This window comes from Arachis hypogaea, chromosome 3 (assembly GCF_003086295.3).
Source record: "Arachis hypogaea cultivar Tifrunner chromosome 3, arahy.Tifrunner.gnm2.J5K5, whole genome shotgun sequence".
NCBI classification, from domain to species: Eukaryota; Viridiplantae; Streptophyta; class Magnoliopsida; order Fabales; family Fabaceae; genus Arachis; species Arachis hypogaea.
The window spans coordinates 132,025,129-132,046,621 of NC_092038.1; the positions used below are offsets into that span (position 1 = coordinate 132,025,129).

At 30.8% G+C, this 21,493-nt stretch overlaps 2 protein-coding genes across 2 annotated transcripts; both read left to right on the plus strand.

Annotated features, from left to right (window-relative positions):
- Window positions 1–7,522: 7,522 nt before the first annotated feature.
- On the plus strand, window positions 7,523–9,565 carry LOC112791721 (UDP-glycosyltransferase 91A1). Its single transcript, XM_025834655.3, has one exon. It carries the CDS (start codon window positions 7,557–7,559, stop codon window positions 9,048–9,050), a length of 1,494 nt encoding a protein of 497 aa, XP_025690440.2. The 5' UTR covers window positions 7,523–7,556; the 3' UTR covers window positions 9,051–9,565.
- A 991-nt stretch (window positions 9,566–10,556) lies between these two features.
- Window positions 10,557–11,747, plus strand: LOC112782899 (uncharacterized). The gene is made up of 3 exons (XM_025825564.1): window positions 10,557–10,926; window positions 11,011–11,192; window positions 11,241–11,747. The coding sequence occupies exons 1-3, from the start codon at window positions 10,557–10,559 to the stop codon at window positions 11,745–11,747; spliced, it is 1,059 nt and encodes a 352-aa protein (XP_025681349.1).
- Window positions 11,748–21,493: the final 9,746 nt, after the last annotated feature.

The following is a 21,493-nucleotide window of genomic DNA, read 5'->3' on the forward strand; positions in this document are numbered from 1 at the left end:
AGTATTAATGTCTGGTGTAATTTTTAAAACCAAATTGTAACTTTTTAAGAAGTTATTTATGAGTTTATAGAAAAATAAAAAAATGATTTTTTTCATAATACTTCTATTTTTTATTATATTTTTATAAAATAAATATAAAATAATTTATTTATAAATTATTTTTAATAGAATCATTTATTATTTAAGTTATTTTATTAAAAAGAGTTTAATTAAGTTGTTATCCAAACTCAACGTTGAGTAGTTGACGAAAAGAAGGGGAAAAGGGTTAACAGTTGTTGCCTTGTTGGCTAGATTGCGGAGACCATTTTAGATACAACGCTCGTTAAACATTTTTATCTTGTGTCCAACATGTCTCGTGCGTCTAATAATTTGCACGAGGTGCACCTCATTCAGAATTATATATATTCTCATTGCCAGATGCATTTTTTTCTTTTTAAAATAAAAGAAAACCTGCTCTAATCTGACGCACTTATACCCCCACTTGGCCACTGCCCACTTGAGTCTTGATAACATGCTACTGACTCAACCATCTACGTACTTGATGGTGAAGCAACAAGCAAGTAGCAGGCATGCCCCTCATTTTATATAGAAGCAGAAAAATAGAAATTATTTTTTTTAATATAGAGAAAAAGATAGTGTTTTATTTGAATATTAATATCTAAAGCTTATTACAGTATTGTGGATATATAAAAAAATGTTCAACATGCACTTTACGTGTTATTAAAATGTTGACACGTATTTAACACACACTCTGTATGTTGCGAAGATGATAACACATATCCAACACGCATTCTACGTGTACAATACACGTCCTGCGTGTTGACTCTCTACCTGCAAAATCTATTCATTTGTAATTACATTAAATAATTCTATTTTTAACAAAAATACTAATATATTTTTTATATAAAAAAATTAATCGCAGAAAAATGACATTTTATATAAAAGTGTTTCTAAGAGATAATATTTTTATTTTATTAAAAAATATAAAATAAAATTTTATTCTTAAATAAAACTCAAATAACAGATCTTGTAATAAATTAATCTTTTATCTATTCAATTAAAAATATCATACATGAATTTTCAAGAATGCTGATGAGGGAGTGGACCTACTGTCTGACAATAATTAAATGAGCCCATTTCTGGGTCTCACTATATACAGAGCAAAATAAATTTATTGAAAAAAAAGATATAAAGGTGAAAATCACAGATAACTGAAAGTAAAATGATAACTTAAGACTATTTAAGTAAAATAAACTATTATTTATATTTACGAATATTTAAAACGTTAATAAATTTATCTAAAAAAACAAAATTGATTTTATATGTTAGATATGTCATTTTAAAAAATATATGTTAATTTTTAGAATCTCGCTAAAGTGCTAATAAAGAATCTTGATAATATACGCAATGAGTTAGTTATTTAGTCTAATAGAGATAAATAATAAATTCAAAAACTCTCATTCAGATATTTCACATCAAATTTTAAATTTTTTAATTTCAAATTTTAAATTTTTAAAAAATCTAATTAGTTATTTCAAAAAATTAACCATGTGAAATCTTAATTTATTAAAGCATTTCACTCCAATACTCTCTTCTTTTTCAACCGGCGGCCATCCCACATTCATTAATAATCATTCCATTTCACCGTTGATACTTGGCTTGCCACACGCCACTCACCCTTAGTAAAAATAACCATCTGCTTAAGGATAAAAATCGTCATCTGCATACCTAATGAATTGAACATCTAACATATTTTAATTATATATAACTAAACCTAATTTTAATCAAAATAATCATCTATATAAAAATTAAAATAACCATCTGCATACCTACTAAAATGACAATCCTAAATTGACTGTTAAAATAGAAGAAGAAGATGAATAAACAGAAAAAACAACTATTATGGTAAAACATAGTTTTGAAGGACTAGACATGACAAAAGCAGCATTGTTGTAAAGTATATGACTCAAATCATGAAAGAAGCTAACTATATTTGGATTCGAAAAAAAAAAAGTATGGTGGTATCATCGGTGAGAAGAGGCTTGAAGGAATGGGAGAAAGCGAAACCAGTTCGGAAGAGAGGCGCGAAACCAACGGCAACAACGTTAGGCGTCGGAGGGCGAGGCGCATCGAGTTGACCGGCGGAGGTGAGGACGGTGTGGATGGGAGAATGTAGTGGCGTCAGTATGGCCGGCGAGGAATTCAGTGACGCAAGGTGAGAACTGGAGAAGATAACGGTGAGTTTTTGACGTGTATTAAAAATTACAGTAAGATTAGAAATAACTATACATAATGTGAATTGGTTTAAATGCTAATCCTAATTTTTAAAATTTAAAATTAAATAATTAATTAATGATCTAATTTTTAATTATATTTTTTTAATTCATTGTACACAATTAATATTAATTCTTAATATTTTCTCTAATTTTTATAATGGTCATGATTATAGTATTTAAAATGGCCATATAATTTAATAATATTTAAATATATAGTTAAAACTGACGGTAGAGATTAAAACTAAAAGTTCTTAATTTTTATTGGACTAAAGTTAAAAGAAAAATTTTATAGGGATTAAAACCAAAAAGCATGTATTTACTAGAGAGAAAAAACTAATGGCATAAAGTAAAACCAAAATTTTTTAAATTTTATTAGACCAAAACTAGAAAACAAATATTTTGAAAGAAATTCAAAACCTTGAAAATACTATATCTCATGAAGCTTTTAAAAATTGTCATTATGATAGTAATTTTTCATGAAAAATACTCAAGGGCAATCGAATTTATTATTTTTGTTTATTAGCTAACAATCTAATTTTTTTAGTCTGATAATTTAATAATATATTTTTAATTCACATATTTATTAAATATTAATGTATAACAGATAATAAAAAATAATAAATTCTACTGACATATTACATTCCTCTTTTTTCATATTTTGACGATTCACTTTATCTTCAATTAAATAATAGACTTTAAAGGGGAAACGGGGAAATTATGAATGTGGAGGGAAAAAAAAAAAGAAAAAGAAAGTGAAAAAAAGAAAATGTGAATATGTGATCATATTTAGAATAATCAGAAAAGGTGACTTTAAATATTATACACATCATAACATAAGTATTATAGAAATAAGTGAATTTTATGGTCTCTTTTATTTTATTATGATGCCTAAATTATTTAATTTGTTTTAAAAAATAAAAAATAAAATATTTAAAATTTATTAAATATTATTTATTTATTTTTTTAGTAAGTTATCACCGTAGAAATAAACCACCGAAAATATATAAGAGATTTATAGTTTGTTGATTGAGGAAGGAAGGTAGAATAGCAAGGCACAATACAAGAATCATCTGCAAGCACGGGTAACGCAAGGCTGAAAAATCAGTATAATATTAGGGAAAATGCCAATCCTACGTCACTTGTCACTCAATCGTTAAATATATAACATATGAAAAATAAAAGTTTATATAAAAAATGCATAATAATAAGTAAATTTTTACTCTTTTTCAAAAAAGGTAGGAATATAAATAATTATCTTGGTTAGTTGGTTTTTTATATTGAGTATATAGTAATTAGAAAATTACTAGATATGTAGTATGTAAATAAAATTATAAAAAGTTATCAATATTTTTTAGTAATTTTGATCATATTTGATTAGTATAAATATTAAATTATTTTTAATAAATAAATTTTATTATTTATGTATATAAATTTTGATAATATAAATATAAATTATATTAATTTATATGTATAATTTCTAATAAATAAAAATATTAATTATGTATTTTATATTTATAAATTTTTATAAATTTAAGTATAAAATATTATTGATTAAATACTGATTAAAAATAATAATATTTATTAATTATATAATATTTTTAATAAAATTATTCAACAAAAATATGATGTGAATACAAGAATTTAACTATTATATATATAAATATATGTATATATATTATTTAATTTATTTTTAATATATATTTATATTTTAATATATATTATATTAATAATTAATTTTATAATTAATTTTTAAGTGTTTACGAAATATAATTAATTATTCAATGGATTCTGTTAGGGAGATAATGGACTATTTGTACAATGTGTATAATGGATTATTGAGTTATAAAATGAACATCTTACATACTATTTAGAATAATCATCCGAGTACTAGGGATAATAAACATCTTCTCAAAAAATTAAATTGATTTTGGAGTTCACTAAGGATCAAACTCTGGATCTTTTTGATCTAGCATTTTAATACCATGTCATGATACTACTCATCCCAAAAATTTTAACCGATAAAAAAAGACAATACTAATAATTATATCTCTAATATTCCATATTCCATTAATTTCTCATACTTTTTCATTTATAAATCGTTGAACTTTTATTTGAAACAATAAAAATGGATGGGCCCGTCAGTCAATGCTGTCGAACTATGAATTATGGGCATTTTTTTATTTGTCGCGGACATATTTTAGATATTTCATCGATATTTGTTATGTTTTTTTGGTGACCGATATTTGTTTGATATATGTGTTTTATGTATTTAATTATGTCTTAATAAAAAAAAATTTTAAATATACATATTTAAATGTATTTAAGTATTATTATGTATTAGTATGTTCAATTTTATTTTTAATATATATTTTTAAAATAAATTTAAAAATAATATCTATTATTAATTATTAAAACAAATTTTTTAAAATATTTTATATAATTAAAAAATAGTAAATTATAATTATAATTCATCTAAAAAAAATTTATATTTTATATATGTTATATTTTTATATTTTATAAAAATTTTAAATTTATGTATTTCCATATTTTATACTATTATATCGTACTCCATATCTATATTAGTATCTGAGCATCATAATTGTCTAAGTCTCAACCTAAAGTAACCCCACATCTGCTATGGGAGTAATTGATGTTCCTGTGTATCTATCGATATTCAAATATTGTTTCTAAAGTTCTTTGTCATACTAGAACATCGTGATTCATGATATATTGGTATAATACCAAATGATGAACAGCACAATTATAATTTAATTTGGAGGTCAGTTTTGGTAAATTTTGATTAATGATGTTTGGCCAACTCTACTAAACCTGTAAAAATTATGCTATTAATCTGATAATATTTTCAAATTATTAGAATACCTTTTTAGGTAATAAAATAAAAAATATAAAAATAATGAACAATGTTAAGTATACAAATAATTTCCAATTAAATTTCCACAAAAAATTATATCAATAATTTCACAAACAAAGAAACTGTGTTATTTGGAAAAAAAATTGTTATTCAAATAAAATTTATGTGCTATATGTGTACATATATTTTTTTTTGTAATATTCAACTAAAATCTGTGTTATTTAAAGAAAAATAAAAGGAAAATATTTTATTTTTGAGTGATTTTAAAATGAAATATACATTGGATTCCCCACTACCACACACAATGATAATACTTTTTGAATGAGAAATCAAGGAATCATATTCTCAACTAATCCTATATAAAGAACTGCTGTTTCCGAAACCCTCATTGCCCAAAAAAATTATTTATTATTTACCACTTCATCAATAAAAATTACGAAATTATACATTATGTTATAATTTTAAAGGCAAGAAAATGAAATAGAGGTGGTATGATATATTTTTTATTTGGTCCTATTGCCTGCAAAGATGTCTCAAACTTTCGTTCTCATTCTGGCACTCATTAGTCATTACTAGCAAAAAATGGCTCAGATATATTATTCCCATTTTCCTACGGATATGGAGTGGAAACTGAGAAAAAGAAATTTGCTTTTTTTTTTTTGTTAATTGTGACCGCAAATACATAATTTTCATTAACTCGTTTTTGCTGCCTCGAAATGTGAAAATGACTAATGATACATAAATTTATAATAAATTTGTTATATATTTAAATATTTTTAGTAATTAAATCCAACTAATTTAATCTAAATATAACAAAAATTATCTACATATGTATACATAAATTATATTTCTTTTTTACATAAAAAATAGTATTAAAATTTTTTAACAGTGAATTGTAACATAAGAATTTTTTATTATTCTTATTTTTTTGTATACTTTATGTCCTTTTATTTATAAAGTTATGTATTTTTTTTAAAAAATTTTGCATTTATCATCAATAGATAAACCAAATAAAGAAATAAAAAATTACATAATTTTTTTATTTTTTTATTTATTTATTTTTTGTTTTATTTTTTCTTAAAGAATAAAACAAAAAAATTTATATTATAAGAGTATCAAACAAAAATAAAAGAAGAAGGAGAAAGAAAAGAAGAGATTGTTTGAAAAAAACATAAAATAGCAAAAATAGCATCAACATTTTTTAATTATGATATATAAATTTTTTAATTCTGATACCAGAATTTCATAATCGTAATATAAAAATTTCTTAACTGAAATTTTACAAAAAAATTTCATACAAAAGTTTTTAACAAAAAAATTATTTGATTTTTTTTTATCTATTGGACATATTTTTTTTCTTTTTTTAAGAGAGAAATAACAAAAAAAAAATAAAATAAAGAAGAATATGAATAAAAAGAAGAAGATGGTGATGATGTTGATTATACAAAAAAAAATAAAAGAAAAAATGATGTAAAACAAGGAAGACAAAAAAAAGAAGATTATAGTATGTACGTAAAATTTAGTTATTTATATTTTTGTATCAGCTAAAATAAAAGTGGTGCATAAATCTGAGGTGTATTTTTCAACTTAGCTAATTAAATTTAGTTAAAAAAAATTTTGATGCGTAACTTTTTTTTATTTATAATTTGTTTAAGTCTTTAATAAACTAATAAATAATAATTTTTTAATTTAAATAAAAATTTCAAAAAATTTGTCCAAATAGTTACCTTAAATTCATATCCAAAAATCTTTTTTATATTTTTTCTTTATTTATTAAATGCTAATAAACCTTTTAAAAATAATTTGAATAATTCATTTTTAATTATTAATTCATTTTAATTGTTGAACTAAATCTCACTAATCATATTATTTAATTAATTAGTCAATAAAAAAATCAATGTAATTAATTGAATATTACAATTTTTTTTTTAAATTTAGTTTTAGATTTTTATTAAAAAATTAATATATTAAAATAATTTCTTATTTTTAAGAAAACAGTATTATAGAACTAATTTTAATTAGCTAAATTTTTTATTGTAAACTTATTTTTATTTTTATTTTTTTAAAAATTTAAAATAAAATAATATTTTAAGAAAGGTTGACTTTGACTGAAATTAAACTCATAAATTACCTGTGGGTCCATGACTCTTGGATATGGCTGATGCAGTAGGGAGTACCCACAAATAAAGCAAAAGAAATATTTGGAATCTGCAGTAGTTAGTAATTATATTTTCTTTATTTGCATAAATATTAAATTATTTTTAATAAATATTTTTTATTAATTTATATATATAAAATTTAAAAAAATATAAATATAAATTATATATTTTTATGTATAAATTTTTATAAATATAAGTGCAACCCACCGAGAATAATAATATAATGTACAATTGCTCATAATACAATGCATGAATTATTATGGGATGAATTATATATACCCCAAAAATCGCTGCACCAATCAACAACACAATAATACTTCTCTCCACACACCACCCTCCAACATGGCTAGAGACGAGGAAAACGAGAAGCAGCTACACATAGTAATGTTCCCATGGTTGGCTTTTGGACACATGATCCCTTACCTCGAGCTGGCCAAGCTCATAGCTCAAAATGGTCACAAAGTCACTTTCATCTCCACACCAAGAAACATAAACCGCCTCCCAAAACTCCCACAAAACCTCACCACACTCCTCAAATACGTCAACCTCCCACTACCCCGAGTCGACAATCTCCCGGAGAACGTCGAGGCCACAACTGACGTCACATACGACGTCGTTCCGTACCTCAAGAAAGCTTTTGACTTACTCCAACAACCCTTTGCCCAATTTCTAGAATCTTCCAACGCCGACTGGGTCCTCTTCGACTTCATTCCATTTTGGGTTCCTTCCGTTGCTTCCAAACTCGGCATCAAAACCGCCTTCTACAGCATCTTTCCCGCTCCTCTAATGGGCTTCCTTGGGTCTCCTCTCTGTCTCATGGGTAACGACCCAATCCGTACCCAACCCGAAAACTTCACCGTCCCTCCGCCGTGGGTCCCATTCCCTTCCACCGTGGCATTTCGTTACTTCGAGATTATGAGAATATCTGATGTTCTCTCCGATAACGCCTCTGGCATCTCCGACAAGTACCGCTTCGGCGCTGCCATCCAAAACTGCGACTTCGTCGCGGTTAGGGGATGCACCGACTTCCAACCCGAGTGGTTTCAGGTGCTGCGGAATATTTACCAGAAACCTGTTCTCCCGGTTGGCCAGCTCCCCACGACGGGGTTTGCCGGTGGCGAAGACAACGACGCGTGGCGGTGGATGAAGGAGTGGCTTGACAAGCAGGCGCGTGGGAGAGTGGTGTACGTGGCGTTCGGGAGCGAAGCGAAACCGAGCCAGGAGGAAGTAAGGGAGATAGCTCTCGGGTTGGAGAAAACGGAGCTTCCGTTCTTTTGGGTGCTTAGGACTCGACGGGGAACTTCCGACACGGAGGAGCTGCGTCTGCCGGAGGGGTTCGAGGTGCGAACGAAGGAGAGGGGAGTGGTGTGGACGAGTTGGGCGCCGCAGTTGAAGATAATAGGGCACGAGAGTGTGGGTGGATTCTTGACTCACTCTGGTTGGACTTCGGTGGTTGAGGCTGTTGAGAAGGAGAAGCCATTGGTGCTGCTTACATTTCTTGCGGACCAGGGGATCAACGCAAGGGTGGTCGAGGAGAAGAAAATGGGGTATTCTGTGCCAAGGAACGAGTTGGATGGGTCGTTTACGAGCGATGCGGTGGCTGAGTCGGTTAGGCTTGTGATGGTGGAAGAAGAGGGAAGGGTTTATAGAGAGAATATAAAAAAGGTGAAGCACTTTTTTGTGAATGAAGAGAGACAAGAGAGGTACGTTGATGAGTTGCTAAGCCACCTTCGCAGCCACTAGCCACTAGCCACCACCGTATAAAACTTAATACTGTCTTGCAATTTGGAAAAAGTATTAATAATCAGCCTCATGAAGTGGATAAAAGATATAAATACGTGTTATGCAGGCTTATCATATTATATATTGTATAATGTGGTGATGAGGGACGAGAGACGAGACTCGGTTAGCTCTATCTAAACCAAAATAATGGTGATGTTAAATTTGGCGTATGTATGCTAGCTAGTAATGCATTACTGTTGTTTTCTTTTCTTTTTGGTTTCCCGTGGTATCTCCCAGCCCGGCAGGACAAGGACTAATCCGCCGCGGTACTGAGCTCCATTTAAGGGTTTGCTGCTGGCCAATGGATTGCTGTATGCACAAGGCGAGATTCGAACCCCCGACACTTGCTTAAGCGGACTAGTGAGCTAACCCCCACACTTGTTTTCTTTTCTTTTACTTAATCATTTTCACAAATGAAAAAATAAATAAAAGGAAAAGAAAATAAAAAATGGTGTGTTACACCTTTTTAGCCCAAAGGCAAATTCCTTCATTGTTCTATATTTTTACTCTGGCCCAAATTGCAATTAAGAAAATACATTTCTCCCAAAATAATATCTTATACACATTTAGAGCCCAAATAACTATTTACAACTGATTCTATTCTTGTTTCATAACTAGGTGGCCCTGCCCCTCTGAAATCATAGTCTAAAATTTGTCTTTATTATGAGCTCCGAAACCTTTCTAGCCCAAAACAATATTTTCTAACTCCTACCGTTGCATGTTGCCGTCACCTTCACGACCCACAACCTATCGGAAAGTGAATGTCGTTGTCATGTTTTTCTTAGTTTGTTGCCCATTATAATAAGGAAAATTTTATGACGAAGAGGTTTTTATCAGGAGAGAATAATATATATATATAACTTTAAAAAATTAATAAAAATAAAATAATGCATTTTTTTAAATGAAGATCTAATTATTTATAAAAAAATTATATTTTCACTATTTTTAATATTCTTTTTGATCCGTCCCTATAAGTTCGAAATTTAACGTCATAACTCGGTTTGACCAACTGCACAAAGCGAAGCACGAAATCATCGAACCATATCTCGGAATCAACAAACCACTAAGCTCGGATTCTCAGGATACAGATTCACAAAACGGTTACACTGCTTCCTTAAATAGAGATCAAGTCCGAGTAACAAAACACAGTCAAAATTCACTACTCAGGATAATCATTGTTAAGATATTATTCCTGTGCATAAACTAACTTAAGCATCAGAGTTCTTTTTGTAGTTACTCCTCACTACTCGGACGAGGCTTGCACTGGTGGCACGATTTTTAGCGAGAGCAGCCGCGCAAGCATCCCAGCAGTCGCCACCGATCTATACCTCGGCCGGAGCCTTAGGCAGGAACATTTGGTGCTCACCGTGGGGCCGAAGAGTTTAACTTTGCCCCATCCCGTTATTTTGATTTTTATAACGTATCCATATCCGTCTTGTATCTCTTTTTCTTTGGAGAAAAGGAAGCATGGCTGATCTCTCGGAGACTCAGCAACATCCTCGAACCAATGCCGACCTCATGGCCGCTAATGCCACCCTCCTAGCGGAAAGTCAGCGGATGGCCGAGCTGTTAGCAACAATGCAGAATAATGGAGAACAGAAGGATGACAACAAAAAAGCAAATGCTGATCAGCACGAAGAGCATCAGTCAGAGTCCAACGCAAAGACAGGGAAAACACCCCCGAAAACCGGAAGACGACGAACCAACCCGTTTTTCGAAGAAATAATGAATTTCGAAATGCCTAAGAATTTTACACTTATGACTTTAACACCATATAAGGGGATCAGAGATCCTAAAGTTCATGTCACAAAATTTGAGTCTATGATGTTCCTCAATAGTGACTCCTATACCATCCTTTGCCGATCTTTTCCAACATTTTTAATTGGAGCTGCCTTATTATGGTTTCCTAATTTGTCTGCAGGATCCATAACCAACTTTGATGAGTTCGCCAAGATGCTCATCAATCATTTTGCAGCGTCTAAAATCTATGTGAGAGACTCGGACTACCTCAGCACAATTAAGCAAGGGCAGCATGAAAGGCTAAAAGACTATATGACACGTTTTACAACAGCAGCAATGGAGATCCCTGACCTTAACCCAGAGGTATAGTTGCACGCTATAAAGAATGGCCTTTGACCTGAAAAATTCCAGGAAGTTATCGCTGTGGCAAAACCAAAGACATTGGAAGAGTTCCGAGACAAAGCAACTGGACAAATCGAAATAGAGGAGCTCTACAAAACTCGGAGGAATGAGAGACCATCGTCTAGGAAGGAAGAAGAAAGACCTTACAGGTCCCAGAATAAAGATTCCAAAAAATCCTTCAAGCTAGTTCTGAAATTCGATTCATACACCAAGTTCAACACCAAAAGGGAAGACATAATCAAAGAAATCCTTCACAATAAGCTCATAAAACCACCAAGTAGAGCAAGTACATACCAAGACCAAAGGTATGTCAACAAAACCAAGCATTGCGCCTTTCACCGAAAATCTGGCCACACCACGGATGAATGCGTGGTGGCTAAGGACACATTAGAAAGGATGGCACGACAAGGTTTGCTGGATAAATACATCGGCAGGCAAGTACGGAAAGATCCGTCAACTTCGGACGAGATAGAACATGTAACGACCCAACTTCTAGCACGTCATGACCAATGCTAGCCACTAGGCGATACTACACGGCTTTTCCTAAAGACTCTAGACCATATATTAAATATATACATATGAGCCTGTAGCGCTAATCGAGATCACGTGTCAGATATATAGATATAAAGAAATAGATAATAGTTAAATAGATAATATATACATGAAGCAAAGAAAATATAGAAAACATAGAAATATCATGCATATATGCCTGAAGGCTCATTTAGTACATCATAATTCACACCGGGTTACGTCATTGCTTATTCATGAAAATATTTACAAACTCCATCTTTATACTAACAGGCCTCGACTCACAAAAGTCACCCTAGTCTGGGACCTATTCTAACTTGTTGTTTATATAGGTATTTACAAAAGCACCTAGCCCTCTAAAAGTCTATACAAAGCGAGGGCAAAGACAATTACTACTACTGCTACTATTATAACTACTGCTGGTCATCGATCTCTGGTAGCTGAAGAAACATAGAAGTACTGTGTGGAAGTAAGAGAAGTCGCTCTGACCCTCCGGTAATGCTACTGCTGCTCGCTAGTCCCAAGGTTGGAAACTCAAAGAAGATCTCGCCAGTTTGCATCTGCGGAATGGGGAAGTAAGGGGTGAGAACCTAAGGTTCCTAGCAGGGTACTACACAGGAATCCTATGGGGTTCCGCAGCCTAAGTCTAAGACTTCGCGCAGTTAGGTCGGTAAGTCACACAAACAAGTACAAGTACAAGTATATAGCAGACTAGTAAACAAACATAAAGTACAGGAAGCAGAGACAAAATACAATCACAGGTACAAATAAGCAACCACAAACATAGATAATATAGCAACCAAGTATGATGCATGTTTAGTCCTATGTAGGCCATGAACTCATGTGTCTGTTGACTACCCGCAACCCAATGTTACCTAGGAACTAGTCCTAGATATGGTTTCCCAATTGCGTCCGTCCGTGTATACGTGTCGATATGGTTAAGCATACCACCAGGTCGTGACAACAGGAAATCGTCGCAAAGCTTGACGCCATAATATACACACAAAGGGGAAACATAGTTTTAGCAATTAGTGGGTAAATACCCGCCTCCAAACAACCTCTAGCACCTTAGGGTTTACAATTCTTTTTCCGTGGCACATCTCAATAAACTTTATCTCTAAGGGACTTCTCTGCCCTTCTATTTAAATAAAATTTGTGTCCGGTCCTTTCTTAAAATATCTCAACCTTGTCACATTTTACCATTTTGTTCTTGAAATTTTTGTCCTTTCTAATTTTACCCTTTTTGTACATAATTTCGTTTTTCTAGTTTTCTTTAGACTTTTATTGACACTTTCACCACTAGTGTACTTCACTATTTTATCCTCATATTTTTTCTAAAAGACCTTCTTACCCTTCATTAAATTAATTAGTAATTTTTAATTTTGATTTTATGCCTAAAATTACTAATATATCCCTAAGTACTCTAGTTTATCATTTAACCCGATTTAGCGTCAAAATATTACCGGATTAATCTTAATATTTTTCTATGACCAAATTATCCATAATACTTTTAATTAATATCATTTCACCTTTTATTAATTTATTTACTTATTCTAGTTACCACTTTTTACCGTTTTACTTATAACTTTTACTAAAACTTTTATTTAGACCCAAAACTTTATTATAATTATAATTTTGACTCAACTAATTTATATAATTACTATCTTACCCCGTAATGTTACTAAGTTTAGAATTTTATTTATTTTTCATTTAAATTACATTTTTAACTCTCTTTTTACTCGAAAATAACCATAACACCCTTTTTACTTTTACACCATTATTTCATAGGATTAAAAATCAGTTTTCTAACCTTTTTTAACCCTTATACATGTGAATTTCATGATTATTTAGTGGCTGAATTTTCAGGGGTACAGTTTTTTATTTTTATCCACTTTTAGTGACTTTTAAGGCCTGAAACTTAAACCCCCAAGTGCTCCAAATAATTTCAATGATTTCAAACATTTCCAGAGGTAAATAAGCTTCATATATCACTCAAATAACAATTCAAAAATAGAGAAGCATAACTGAATTTCTAGAATTAAGAATCAAGCACAAAATCACCACAAAGTGGCTCATATGAACACCGAAAACAAGCACAAACATATTCTAACTAATTCTAACCCTTACCTCTTATGTAATTCAGTTAGTAAACCTTTTTCACACTAGAAAACGTGCACAAAAAGGCAGAAGCACAACTGGTGATGGTGCAGTATCATTTTTGGCCAAAAGTGTCGCAAAAACGTCAAAATTCAACCACTTTGAATTCGAATCTCTCTAACTCCTTATGCGTGCTCTATGGATGTTTCAAGAGGAGTTATCTAACATGGAGGAGAGTAAAAATTCATCATGACTACTATTTTTTAAAAAATAAAAAATAAAAAAAGGAGAAAGAACAAGAGTTTACCTAGCCAAAATTTCGATAAAAACGCAAGGATTAGCGAAAACGGGCAACCGTTTGTGCTTGTATGGTTTGAGTCATTGAAGAACACATGAAGAATAATGGAAGAAGAGTTGAAATAGGGGATGGGACACAGAGAATAGGTGCAAAAAATTTTTCTCTTTCTCTCTCAATAATTCGGTTAAAAGAGTGTAAAAACGTATAAAGTATTTTGTGAATTTAGTGGCCAATGCTTCCTTAAATAAAAAATCAAAGTCGTGCAGAATTTATGATGGTAAAAGTGGCTGAAATTTCGTGGTTCAGGTTTGGGCTTCAATGAATAAGGGGCGTGAAAATGAAGAAGCTTGGTCAGCGCTTGCGTGTCGAGCTTATCCACAGTTAACCGCTGTTAATTAGTTACTCGAGGTTAAAAAACACAGTAGAGAGGGGGTAAAAGGAAGAGATAGTCTCGGCCTAGAGGTTGAGAAGGAGATACAAGTTACTTGGATGCCAAGTAAGAAGATTTTAGGTCTCTAGGAGTCGTTTGCGGAATACTAGTCAGAAATTTGATTCGGGTAACTTTTACCGTGCTATAAAATAATTAATGGTTAATATTTATTCTTAAAGGATTAAATCATGAATGGATTGCTAATATAAATTTTGAGGCACATTTAGTTGGGTAAAAATTATTTTGACCACTGATTCTGAGATTTTCGGTTACTAGATTTTTTCTCGACACACGCAAAACCGTCACTAAAAGTGAATTCCCGTCTCAAAAAGTCTCTAGTGAAAAAAATAAACCAATGGGAAGCTAATATTTATTATTTACTAGTCAAACTTGACTTAGGGGATTAATTACCCTCATAAAGTCAATTTTGACCATATTAATGGCTTTTTTCTTAATTTTTTCTTCTTTTTTTTACCATTGGGCCAGCCTCTCTATTTTTTATTAGGCCGTAGTGCAAACTTTTGTAAAATAAATTTAAAATAGCCAAAAAAAATTGTTTACTGAAAATAAGGTTCTTACAGAACACCTGAAATCAAACAACAAAAAGTCTCAAATGGCAGAATAGTCAACCACCAAAGAAAGTCATCAATTACATTTCAGGAGGATTCCCATGCGGTGGAGAAATGAGCTCGGCCAGAAAAATAAGTTACGGAACCATGTTAATAATACAGGACGAAACACCATCTGATTCACTCATACCTAGAATCCATGATATAACGATCACAAGCAAGGACTTTGAAATCAAGACTCCTAACCTCGACGATCCTGTCGTAGTCTCGATAACAACTGGAGACCTCCTAATCCAGAAAGGCTCACACTTGCAGATGATTTAAACAAGGTAACGTTGACAGAAGATAAGGATCAATACACTAACATCGGTTCTACTTTGCCTGCAGGATACACACAGCTGGTAACAGACTTTCTCTGAGCCAATGCCAACCTATTCGCATGGACCCCGGCTGACATGCCGGGGATACACCCGGATGTCATATGTCATAGGCTGGCCTTGGACCCCAAAGCTCGGCCAGTCAAACAGAAGAGAAGACAACTCGGGAAGAAAAGAACCGAAGCAGCAACAAAGGAAACACAAAAATTGATAAGTGCAGGATTTATCTGGGAAATACAATTCACATCATGGCTGGCAAACGTAGTGATGGTCAAAAAGAACTCAGGAAAATGGCGAATGTGTGTGGACTTCACCGACTTAAACCGAGCATGCCCAAAAGACTCGTCAACAACACTTCTGGCTATCAAATACTAAGCTTCATGGACGCATATTCAGGCTACAATCAGATACTCATGCACCCCACTAACGAAGAGAAGACAACCTTCATAACTGACCAAGGCAACTTTTGTTAGTACAGGGTCATGCCGTTTGGCCTCAAAAATGCAGGTGCCACCTACCAGCATTAAAAAGACAAAGTATTCCAAAAGCAAATCAGGAAAAACATGGAGATATACGTGGAGGACATGGTAGTTAAATTAAACACCGAAAAAGAACACCTGACCGACCTCAAAGAAATATTCGACCAGTTAAGAAAATAAAACATGCGGCTCAACCCAGAAAAGTGTGCGTTTGGAGTACATGGAGGAAAATTTTTAGGGTTTATGCTCACTCAAAGGGGAATAGAGGCAAATTCCAACAAGTGTGAGGCAATCCTGAACATGAAGTTACCATCAACAATCAAAGAGGTGCAGCAACTCACAGGAAGGCTAGCCTCTCTATCAAGAAAGCGAAGCACGAAATCAGCGAACCATATCTCGGAATCAACAAACCACTAAGCTCGGATTCTCGGGATACAGATTCACAAGACGGTTACACTGCTTCCTTATATAGATATCAAGTCCGAGTAACAAAAACACAGTTAGAATGCACTACTCACGATAATCATGGTTAAGATATTATTCCTACGCATAAACTAAATTAAACATCGAAGTCTTTTTTACAGGTACTCCTCACTGCTCGGACGAGACTCGCACTGGTGGCACGATTTTTAACGAGAGCAACCACGCAAGCATCTCAGCGGTCGCCACCGATCTATACCTCGGCCGGAGTCTTAGGCAGGAACACTTTCCAATAAACATGACTCAAAATTCACAAAATATGCTGTTTTTAAAAATATTATTTATACATTAAAATTAGTTATTAAAATCAGTTTCTAATATATTTATGTATAAATATATGTATAATTTAATTTATTTTTAATATGTATTTATATTTTAATATATATTTTATATTAATAATTAATTTTAGTATATACGTAATATAATTCTACGATTTTTGTTTCAAAATCGAACTTAATTTTATTCACATAAATGGACACCAGAAATTACACTTATGTCTAATATTTTTTCTTAAAATTTCACTTATGCCTATACGGTAAGAATTTTGAGGTTACGGGCTTGAGATTAATCATTACTGTGTAGGTATCATATAACTAGGTAAATCTTTACATATAACTAGGTATCACTTTTTTAGTTTTTTATTTGTAGGTAGCATACTGAAATGACACTACTAAACAAGTATTTTATCTGGGCGTTGGATCTGACTTTCAACATAGACAATAATCCCACCAATAATGGACATACAGGACCGACCACTAAAATTTAAGGGATCTTTAGATCATTGTATGTGTTATTTAATTGCTGTATACTTTTGGTATCTTATTTAATAAGAAAAGTATATGAAACTAAGAGGTGATTAGTCAAAAAATAAATAATTTAATTAATTTATAATTATCTTAATTAATTTTATTTATTTATATTATAAAATATTTGTACTTAATTGGTTTTAATAGAAAATTCAATTTTGAATAAATATGTTGAGGTATTCTCGTCGGATATCATAGTAAAAAGTCCAACGAATTTACTTTTGAGTATTCATTTTTTCTTTCTCTCAATGGCATTAGACAAATTTTTGTTTTTAATCCAAACAGCGAAAAAACATCAACTTTTTCCATCCAAAGCATACTCACTGCACACTCTTATTGATAAACATTCGTTTTTTAATGCTGTTAGCGGTGCTGCGATTCATTGTGGTTCTAATTCTTTTGGAAAATAGTGTAATAATTTACTATTCTTCTCATCAATTGTCTCCACACTATCAATCAAATCATTCAACTTCCGTAACTTCTTTTTCGCATCGCACCACCATGAGTCCTCCACCATCTACGCAACGTCGTCCAAGACATCGTCGTCGGCTACCCTGCGGTCTTCTCCTCCTCCGATGTAGTTTTGATGATTCTTTTAACTAGTTTCTTATGTTTCTTTTTCTAAATTTCGGACAATTCTTTTTATTAGTTTTGGATGATTCTTTTTTTTATATAGTTTTGGATGCTTCTTTTTTCTGTGTTTTATATTTTTTTTTAGAATTTGGATGATTCTTTTTATTAGTTTTGGATGATTCTTTTTAATATGTTTTGTATATTTTTTTCTTAGGATTTGAGTGATTCTTTTATCTTATGTTTTGGTATGTTTTTTTTTAGAATTTTGATTTTTTTTAAAAAAAATAGAATTTGCGTAATAAATAATAAAAGATGAATTAGAATAAAAAGAGATAATTAATAATCATTAATTTTGTATCGTTTAAAATATAAAATTTAAATAATCATTAATTAATGATTATTAATTAATATAAAGTGAAATTTAAAACCGCTTGTTGGCTTATTTTTTACTAAATATCTCTTGATTTTCTAACAAAATTCTATTTAATATAATCGAACAATTAATGTGCATGCACTTAGACATATACATTATTAAACATATTGATCAGAATCAAACTCTAGACACTAATCAAATTACTAGATTATTAGTTATTAGTTTAATAATTAAATTATTGATTTAACATATTGATACTACGATTATAATTAAATAATTATATACATTTTTTTAATTTGATTATAAATTAATTATTATTTTTATATTTTAATAATTTTTAATAAATTCATATTTATTATATATTTTAAATATTAAATTAAAAATAATATTAATAAATATTATAATCATGAAAAAAAATATTGTGATTAATAAATATATTTTTATTAATTTTTTATAATTTATAAATATCTAATAAAATTTAATATATATATATATATATATATATATATATATATGTGGTTGCATTTCTGTTGCCACGTTTATGATGACTCCCAAAGGCTATGGGTTGACTATTCAATGAAATGCTGGCAAGTGACTTTTTTTTTTTTTTGTTAGTGGTATTATTAAAAATAAATTATTAAATGATTTAATAAAAATGTCCAATAATAACATAACACATGTAAGCTTAAAAAAAAAATATTTTTAATGTCTTTATTAAAGAACCTCCTAATTTTTATTCTTTTACCGAGGACTTATATGCAAATAGGAATAGGTGATGTTCCACGATTAAGAATGCGAAGCCGTGGAATGACTTTCATCTATTGAAAGAGTTGTATGTCGGCCGTTACTGGAAAGGGACGAACTGTGTAGACGATGTCGTTAGAGAAAATTTGCTCCAAGTAAATTGGTTATGTGCCGATTGTTGTCGGCTTATTTTCGGTACCTATAGCCGAAAGTGAAAGCCAATTGTGAGGTCAATGAGTTGGTTATTGATGTGTTAGGGGAAGATGATAACATTTGTGCGTGTGTGAAGGGTGATATGCGTCGTAAGATTCGAATGTTAGAGTTATTCCAATTTGTTTGAGCCGAAGCAGAAGGAGCTAGCTGTTGCAGATGGCCATAGATAGAAGTTTGAGGGCGTGGCATGGAGAGCTTGATGAAGAGTAGTTCATATTTTTTTTATTTTTTGACCATTTTTGAAGAGTGTTTGTTGCTCCAAAGGGGTAATATTTTTTTTGTCCAAGCAAGATTGGGCCTTTGGTTATTTTTGGTTGGTAAGATATTTTGTTGTTAATGTTTTTGGACTCACAATCCTAAACAATTAAATATTGAACTGACTTTGAATAAAAAACAAATATTGAACTGAGTGTTTTTCTGGAAAAAAAAAAGAAAATGCAAAAAAAAAGGGTGAGGTTCTTCGTAATGAAATTGTGACTTGTGAGAGTTAGAAGCAAGAACACAGCCGTTGAAACATGAAGCAGCTCAAATCAGACTCGGGTTATACATGGGATACATCCTCGTGACCACCAATCACCGTCGCATACTCTTTATTGTCAAACTAAATGCGACAAAATAAAATAAAAAAAGTTAGACATATCGATTGTAGACGAACGGCCACTAAAAGTTATCACCACCTGTGCTGCCCACGGTTTCAACCGTAGAATTTCACAGCTACCTCATCCTCCATTCGATTACCAATGCTTTACTGAGCCACCCCTGCTACAATAAATCGTCCAAGACCACCACAAAATCCTAATTGAATTTTCCTCGTCAATTTTTTATTCATATTTCTATCTTTTTTTTTTAATTTTGTTTAAGAAAATTTCTATAATTTTAGATCTAATCACACCAACGTATTTACCATGTTTTGTTAATAATTTCACGGTCATTAATCACATGAAAGTTAAATTCAAACAATTTTTTCCTATGTACGGGTACTGCATTAATTGGTGAAAAAAATATAGCGATTGTAACCACAGTACACTTATGGTCACTGTAGATTGCACCTACCCCCTCTCTCTCTTTATTTATATATATATATATATATATATATATATATATATATATATATATATAGAAAAAGTATAAAGAAACAATGAGATCAATAAACAATATAATTAAAAAAATTAAAATTAAAATATTTAATTAGATAATTCATTAATTTCTAATAATATTAGATTTTGAATTAAAAAAAAAAGTTTGATGAACGTGGAACCAGTGGTGGAGCTTAGTTCAAACAAGAGATGGTCATGACCCCTCCAAATTTTTATTAAAAAAATTAGTAATATTTTTTTAAAAAATAAAAAATAGTTTAGTTGGCTAAAATAATTTATTATAATTTAAAATATCAAAGTTCAATCTTCATCTCTTGCTTTTATTACATAATAATTTTTAGTTTTAAATATTCAAAATATATTAGATTTGGACTAAATTGAGTGTATTCGTATTTCGCAGCTCTCTATTCAATAAGCAATGCTCCCTCTATCTTTGAGTTCAAATATAAAAAATTAGGTATTTTTTATTTATGTAATTTAATATTATTTTATATTTTACTATTTATTTAATTTAATTTTTATATGATAAAAAATATTAGAATATTCAATAAGTATTGATATTATTGTATTTGTATAAATTGATAAAAAAAATTTAACAAATATTATAATTTTTAATATTTGTCCTTCTAATTTTTTTTTACATATTTTACCGGATATATATTCAAATTTTTATATAAAATAATCATAAAAAATCAAAGAGTTGATGATGCATTTTTTAAGAGGAAGGCTAATATTCAAGAAGAAAAACATATAACTTTTACAATATCAACACCTGTAGATAGTTCTTCTACTTTAATGAATCACGAAAAAAGTAAGATATAACCTTCAAAAGTTTAAAGAGTTGAATCTGATGAGTTTGACATTAATTCTTTAGAATGATACCTTGAAAAACAGCTTCAAATTTGGCAATATCACCCATAAGGTTAGACAAGTTTATCTTAAATAGGATCCATATCAAAAACATCTTGACAATTATCTTCTATCTGATCCCCCAAAATTTCGTTTCAAGTTCCACCACTGCGTGGAGCAATTACATAATTAATCATTTCTACTCTTCTACCGTGCGTGCTGCATGTGTATGTGAATTGCGTTCTGCAACCAGCCGTCGTTTGTCTTCTGCTCTTGCTGGACTGTCGCTGATTAGAACGTTAGCCACCGTCACCCAACCACAGTCGACGCCGCCTATGTCTATACCAAT